The sequence below is a fragment of the Sinocyclocheilus anshuiensis genome, unplaced genomic scaffold (assembly GCF_001515605.1).
Source record: "Sinocyclocheilus anshuiensis isolate Anshui unplaced genomic scaffold, SAMN03320099.WGS_v1.1 scaffold964, whole genome shotgun sequence".
In the NCBI taxonomy this organism is placed as follows: Eukaryota; Metazoa; Chordata; class Actinopteri; order Cypriniformes; family Cyprinidae; genus Sinocyclocheilus; species Sinocyclocheilus anshuiensis.
This window is the reverse complement of record NW_015552666.1, coordinates 128,044-135,789: the sequence shown is the minus strand read 5'-3', so window position 1 is coordinate 135,789 and position 7,746 is coordinate 128,044. Positions and strand designations below refer to the sequence as shown.

General features: G+C 37.0%; 1 protein-coding gene across 1 annotated transcript; it reads right to left on the bottom strand.

The window, feature by feature from the left end:
• Nucleotides 1-1,838: 1,838 nt before the first annotated feature.
• LOC107667371 (serine protease 27-like) lies at nucleotides 1,839-6,452 on the bottom strand. The gene is made up of 8 exons (XM_016459015.1): nucleotides 6,404-6,452; nucleotides 5,619-5,639; nucleotides 5,360-5,522; nucleotides 4,796-5,064; nucleotides 3,713-3,858; nucleotides 2,585-2,795; nucleotides 2,384-2,497; nucleotides 1,839-1,948 (listed from the first exon to the last, which is right to left on the bottom strand). The coding sequence occupies exons 1-8, from the start codon at nucleotides 6,450-6,452 to the stop codon at nucleotides 1,944-1,946; spliced, it is 978 nt and encodes a 325-aa protein (XP_016314501.1). The 3' UTR covers nucleotides 1,839-1,943.
• Nucleotides 6,453-7,746: the final 1,294 nt, after the last annotated feature.

Genomic DNA, 7,746 nt, shown 5'->3' with positions numbered 1-7,746 from the left:
ATATGGCCCGCCAAGCAAAATAGGCCAAATAGGCCTATGCAGTTTCACAATGTGAACACAAGATGGCAGCACTAAATTTTAGACCAGTAAACCGCGTGATCTCGATCACGAGACCACTAAACAGCGCTGTGAGAAGCGTTTGAGTTTGGAGCAGAGGTTTCCATACAAACCACAGATGTCAAAGGCAGATGAAACAGCGCTGACATTCTCAACAACACTAACGCGGAAAATAGGAGAAACATTGTGCGACAACAATGCAGTAAGAATACTTTTCAATCCACAAATCACCAACATTTTGATTTACTGTAGTAACACAGTAACTGTGGTATTGTGGCAGAAATGTTGCATATTTATACAGAATCTTCTTTATTATTATTATATTATTAATGTAGACATATAGGCCAATTTAATGTAATGTAAGGGAGTTATGGAACATAGGCCAAATTACAGACATTTTTTATATAAGCAGTTTGTGCTTTCATGTGTTAATAGACTAAATACCATAAAGCCATTCTATGTTATAATTATTAAAGCATTAAAAACAAGATATTTACAGAATTTTATCCTCAACAAAACTCAAGCTACTGCTACTGTCAACTCAACATCATACATACATACATAATATATATGTATATATATAGAGAGAGAGAGAGAGAGGTAGAAGCATCTGGCCCCTCAGTGTTTCCACATCGTCGAATCCGGCCCACTTTAGGAAAAGTTTGGACACCCCTGGTCTGGAGAGATTCTGTATGAAGGAATGGTCTCTGATCTCCTGTCAGATGTTCTCTAAACTCTTCAGGCATTATAGGTGAAGACTCAGAGCTGTTCCCTTGGACAGGAGGTTGCAAAAAGTATTGGATAAAAGGGTATGATTGTGACCAATGTGTATTAGAGAAAAACATTTATTTCATAATGAGATTTCTCTCCCATTTTAAATTCTTATTCTCCAATGAAAGGTTAGATTTTAGTAAATTTTTTAAATAAAATATCTAAAGGATTAATGATACAGATTAATTTTCACAGCCTTCTTTGATCATATTTACCAAGGGTATGAAACATTTTGAGCACAACTGTACATTTACACACCTAAGGATTATATCAACCAAAAAAGTCACTGCCTATGCGTTCTCTATTTGGGTCCTTCCCATAAATGAGTAAGCGGCATTTAAAACAATAAACATAAAATACACACTGTTGCTAAATATTTAATTACAGCTTCAGATGCATGATATTTTCATTTGCTACAAGCAGGATACACAAGAAGCGCGTTCAATGCGGACACACAGTCGGTTGTCGTGGTAATAAACACCGTAAACAGCAACCATTAGCATGTCTGTGCTTAATGTGCATCTCGTATATGAAAAGCATTTTAGGGGGCCATTGGCTTTTGGGGGCCCAAGGCGGTTGCCGACCTTTGCCAAATGGGTAAGCCCGCCCCTGATGTGGAACAGTAGGAAATAATAAAAATAGGCAGTTTATGACCCCTTTAAAGAAGTACCCACGTATTTGTCAGCAGAAATCACAAATGAGAAAATCAATTTTAAACATTAGGTAACTATATCACATTTTTTTTATATAAGAAAAGTCAAATGCTAAATGAAGGAAAAAAGTTGCCCATGCCTACAATTAACGCTAAATAATTACATGCTAGAACTAGAAAGAGAAAAACAAAAGAGACAAGGATTCTAATGGAGTGAGGTAAGCGCTGTTAAACATACAGTATGCTGAACATAAACAATATGCATTTACACCCCTGAGTGAAGTCAGTGAAGCAGTTCTTTGACTGCGTTTGCATTGGTGCTCGTTTCTGACTGCAACTCATCCAAAGTGGCACTGAAGTAAAATCTCCTCGCAGAACAAGCAGATGAAGATAATCTGATTTATGTGCAAGTGACATGATTATAAGCCTGTGATCAAATAATTCCATGGAATTATGAGACACCTCACACTGCAGAGACACAATAACAAAAATATAAGTCATGAGATTGGGCAAGAAAGAGTTACTTGTCTATACTTTTTGGACATTTAAAGTATATGTTTAATGTATTTTATGGTGTGCAGTAATTAAAAATGACGTATTTGGGTATGTAAAATGTATGCAGATTTGCTTATATGTATTATGGACCAAAATATCAAAGCATGTGGCATTGATTTTAAAGAAACACTTTTCGAGTAAGACAAAGAACTGGTAACACTTTAAAAACATTGACTTTAAAAAAGAAAAAAGAAAAAGAAAAAAGAAAACAAATAAGTTAAGGAAGCTAAGAAAAATGACTAGCATCATTTGTTTGCAGATGCCAAATTATGTGATATTTTGTTTCTAATGCAACAACATTTTTAAGTGTGAATTAAGTATTACTAAAATGAATGTGTTTGGACTTACTGGCACAATGCTGTCTGTAATCTTTGCAGCAGTTTAAAATGCAGTTAGTATTGCAGTTGCAGCGGAAGTGACTGTTGTACTTCTCATTGCATCTCCCCCTACAGGAGGTTGAGGCTGAACACACAAACCAGCATTAGTCAAACAAGTATCCTCTGTTAATTGGGTATAAGATGTGTGTAGGTGTCTGAGAGAGAGTTTTACTTAGGCTGGCAGAGCATGAGTTAGAGGGACTGAAGGTGACAAATCCCGGCAGGTTCTGTCCAATGTTGTTTGTGATCCAACTCTGATATCGAGACACGCTGGTGTAAACTCCAGGAGAGTTGGGATCGGCACAGCCATGACCCCAGCTGGTGATACCAGACTGAACCCACACTGTACACTGCTGACTCACCATCGGACCACCAGAATCCCCCTATAGAGAGGGACAGAAATAGAGAGATAGGAGGTTTTTATTATTTTTTTTTATTTTATTTTTTTTATTAGGATTGTTGTAATTTTAACAGTAAAAGACAAAAAAAATGCTCTTGTAAAAACCTGTTAATTGGTTAATGGTAAGCTGTATATGTTGAAAACTGTAAACTAATGCAGGGGTCTTAACCGGGTGGCCATGGCCCACCAGGGGATCCTCCAGGGGGGCCGCAACATAACTTAAAATTGATTTGATAAGTTAATAAAAATAAAAAAAAAACATAACAGCACCACCACCTCTCTCATGCGTGTTCTGTGATTGTTTAGGAGCAGTTCATGCTGTTTCTCATCGCTCTGTGTGAAATACAGACTGAATGGCGGCTCATATGCAGGAGCATTTGATAGCAAACTACAACTCTCGGTTGGATAAAGTAAAGCAATGTTGCGCTAGTAAAGTTTTGATGGATGACGATTGTAATCAAGGTAAAGACAATTACAGAAGTAATCCTGACATACAGGAATCATACTTTTAAGTGTGCGTCTGTTATTATTGATGTGGAAACAAACAGTATTTGTGCTCTCAATGCACTGATCGCTATAACATTGCATTTCTGCATGAACACATGTCAAAATTAATTTACTATTAATTAGTGTTTTTATAATGGATGCTGGCAGATGAAGCGTGTTCTGGAGGAGTTGGTGCAGATCAGTGATGTTTGTATGGGCACAAGATGCTCCAAACACAGACACGATTGCTTGTAACAGAGGAACTGTTCACTGATTGACGTCAACTCGCATTTAGATAGCATTTATCCTCAATAGACAATGTGAGTGCAAACAATTTACAATAGGTCTTGAAGTGCTTTATACGGTAGCTGAACATGCTTAGATGTGTAGCAATAATCTGTTTGTTCATTGTACCTGGCAGGTGTCTTTGCCTCCCTGCGTTAAACCAGCACACATCATGTTGCTGGTAACAGATCCAGAACCCAGCAGAGTATTACATTGAACATTGTCCACCACTGGAATCATAGTCTCCTGCAGAATCCCAGGAGAAGGTAGGCTCACTGAACACCAAAAGCACAACAATTAATTAGTGATGTTATTGATAAGTTAATAAAAAAAAAAACAAAACATAACAGCACCACCACCTCTCTCATGCGTGTTCTGTGATTGTTTAGGAACAGTTCATGCTGTTTCTCATCGCTCTGTGTGAAATACAGACTGAATGGCGGCTCATATGCAGGAGCATTTGATAGCAAACTACAACTCTCGGTTGGATAAAGTAAAGCAATGTTGCGCTAGTAAAGTTTTGATGGATGACGATTGTAATCAAGGTAAAGACAATTACAGAAGTAATCCTGACATACAGGAATCATACTTTTAAGTGTGCGTCTGTTATTATTGATGTGGAAACAAACAGTATTTGTGCTCTCAATGCACTGATCGCTATAACATTGCATTTCTGCATGAACACATGTCAAAATTAATTTACTATTAATTAGTGTTTTTATAATGGATGCTGGCAGATGAAGCGTGTTCTGGAGGAGTTGGTGCAGATCAGTGATGTTTGTATGGGCACAAGATGCTCCAAACACAGACACGATTGCTTGTAACAGAGGAACTGTTCACTGATTGACGTCAACTCGCATTTAGATAGCATTTATCCTCAATAGACAATGTGAGTGCAAACAATTTACAATAGGTCTTGAAGTGCTTTATACGGTAGCTGAACATGCTTAGATGTGTAGCAATAATCTGTTTGTTCATTGTACCTGGCAGGTGTCTTTGCCTCCCTGCGTTAAACCAGCACACATCATGTTGCTGGTAACAGATCCAGAACCCAGCAGAGTATTACATTGAACATTGTCCACCACTGGAACCATAGTCTCCTGCAGAATCCCAGGAGAAGGTAGGCTCACTGAACACCAAAAACACAACAATTAATTAGTGATGTTAGGAGTAAATGCATATATGAATTAATGGGTTTGCATGTGTTTGTACCTCCAGATTGAACATCTCCCCAGCCTGTGATCCAGCTGCTGGTGCCAGAAGGGAAGACGCTGTTCTGGGCCGCCAGACACACGGGTCTAATGTAGTTATTGAAGGTGACTGCGGAGGACAGCCGGAGCAGAGCGATGTCATTGTTATTTGTGTTCCTGTCGTAGGAGGTGTGGACAATGATCGTAGTGACATTTCTGCTGATTTCATTGGCATTGACTCCCTGCTGTGTCCTCCTTCCCAAATACACACGCAGACTGGATGCGCTGACACTAAATACAGTCAGAGAATGTGAAAACGAGAAAACAGAATTTGTTTATTTTATTTTGCAATGTTATTTGATGTCATTTGGTATTTTGGCATTTGGTAAAAAATTTAAATAAAAAAATGTGGAAGAGCAGAACAAATTGAAACCGAAATGTCTTTGAATGCCAAAGGTTTTCACACTGCATTTGAATGTCAAGCATGACAAATATCTTAAGACATCATTACATCTTTTTTTTTTCTTTCAGTCTTTTTACCAATTAAAACAAAACTGGTGCATATATGTGTTTAGGTGAATCTTACCCAGGTAAACAGTGAGCTGCCGTCAGCACCCATTCATTGTTGATGAGGGAGCCTCCGCAAAAATGATATCCAGAACGGTGCAGACTGACCTGCCACGGCCACGACCCATCAGGTGCGTTCACACCACCAACAATACGGGTGTTTAGAGGAGCCTGTCCACAAACTATGAGAAAGAGATCAGAGATTATTCACATGAGTATTTCTACATTTCTATTATATGACTTGATGTTGACGTCTGAAGAATGAGAGGAGCTCTTACCATTCAGCTGAGAATGTGAACCTGCAAGGGCAGAAATAAACTGCACATTAGAACAGTTTTATCTTCATGTTTCCTTTATAATGACCCTGCCCACATTATAGCATTATTGCACTAATAATGGTAGATTCAGTTAACAATTTAGTTGGTGGGCATAACTTGTATTTACATACAATACTGGTCAAAAATTTGGAATATATTTAGTAATGGTTGCTGAATATTTATCTTTTCCATGATATAATTTAAATATACTTTTCAATTATTTAAATATATTTAAATAGAAAACAGTTATTTTAAATTATAATAATATTTCACAATATTTCTCATTTCTCAGTTTTTACTTTGTGATCAAATAAATCCAGCCTTGGTGAGCATTCAACTTTTTTCAAATACATTAAAAATCTTAATTATTCCAAACTTTCGACTGGTAGTGTATTTCTGACATGACACATCACAACAGTGTTTCCTGCACCAGCGTTCTTCACATGCTTCATGCAAATACAAGAACTGACTCATAAGCGTAATTTATTTGTGAATCTGATTAAACAGCAACCTGTTTAGTCTGACTTATGAACAAATGATTCTTACAATTCGGCTCTTTTGATAAAAGATTCAATATGAGTCACTATCCCAGAAGTTACCGGTCAAGTGAATAAGTCATACGAATCAACATATGATACTGAACTGCAAGTTTCATGTCATATTAATTTAACAAGCTCTTGTTCTCTCTGTATAATGTCTTTGTTCATGGTTATCCTAACCCTAATAGATGTATCATGATACCTTACCTTTGGCACACATGAGCAGGGTCAACGTAACGCATGTTAATCTCCACATCTTCACACAGTCCCTCTGTTTGCTAGCAGAATGGATGCTGCAGGTAATTTTGTCCTCTGAGACACTTCCAATCCCTTTTATATAGTTGTGCTTCTTGAGTTGCTCTCCTCATCTGTCACTCATCTGTCCATTTCTTTTCTCTTTATGCTCCTCCTCCATTTTTGTCATTCTCTTTCAATCTTCATATTCTTTTTAGTATGCAAAGCAGTCAAGCACATATCCAATCACTTCACTGAGAACATTTTTCACAGTTTGCACTTATTGTTATATGGATTGTTAATTAATTGCAGGTATATTTGTGCAGTCATGATAAATACAAACTCTTATGAGGTCATTGTTAGAGAAGTCACAGAGATATTACATTGTAGTAAATAGTAAATTGATAGCTTTTTTACCTGTTTGATATCATGTGGTATTTGAATTTTCAGCAGAATTTCAAACTGGCCCAACAAGTTAATTTACATAGAAAAATAAAGAAAAATGTGGAATGACAGAAGGAATTGAATCTTAAATGTCTTTGATACCAAAGGGTTTCACATTGCCACATTGACACATTTTAATGTCAAGCATGACAAATATCTTAAGAAATTATGACAACACTGTCCTTTTTTCAGTCCTTTTTTCTTTTAGGCTGACTTTCTTTCCTGCTTGCTTCATTTCTTGTAACACGCAATATAGAATAGAATACCCTTTAGAAACCAAGACACAGACAGTGTGTTACGTATGACAACTTATTGTCAGATGGCAGCCACAATTTCTCATAATAAAACACATACACAGGATAGGTGAGTCAGTGTGTGTTGATTTTGAGTTTTACTTGAAGGCAGTAGAATGAAATATCAAAGTTGGCTTACTTCCAACCTTATTTATAATAATAAGATAACTGAAGTCAGCCAAAGATGAAACTTAAGCTGTAAAACTTGCAATGTTTCTTCAGCATAGGAACAACAATTGTGTGCTTAAGAATATTTGTGTTAGATTTATATTGTTCTTATGTTTGGCCTTTACAATGTCTAGGATCTCTTTGAGGTTTTTTTGTGATTGTTTAGTGGCTGTGTAGACGTGATCAGTCTGGCTCTCAGGTTCTGCTCCACTTCTCTCACCTCTAACAAATAACAAATTATGACGTTGCAACATCACAGATCTCAAGATCTGGCAGAATAAAGAATACAGAATCCTGAAAGCTGGTCTTAAAATACGCCTTTTTTCAACCTAACATCCAATTGTCTTTACATTTGCTCATTAATCAGGGATCAGGTGTCAGAGCCGACTAGAACACTAAATATAGGACACA

Bases quoted from the DNA above. Each gene is read 5' to 3' on its own strand.
- LOC107667371 (XM_016459015.1), bottom strand. From the start codon at position 6,452: ATGTGGAGATTAACATGCGTTACGTTGACCCTGCTCATGTGTGCCAAA. The intron at 5,523-5,618 runs GTAAGAGCTCCT...TCTTTCTCATAG, and splicing joins TTCACATTCTCAGCTGAATG to TTTGTGGACAGGCTCCTCTA. The intron at 3,859-4,795 runs GTACAAACACAT...TTTGGTGTTCAG, and splicing joins GGGAGATGTTCAATCTGGAG to TGAGCCTACCTTCTCCTGGG.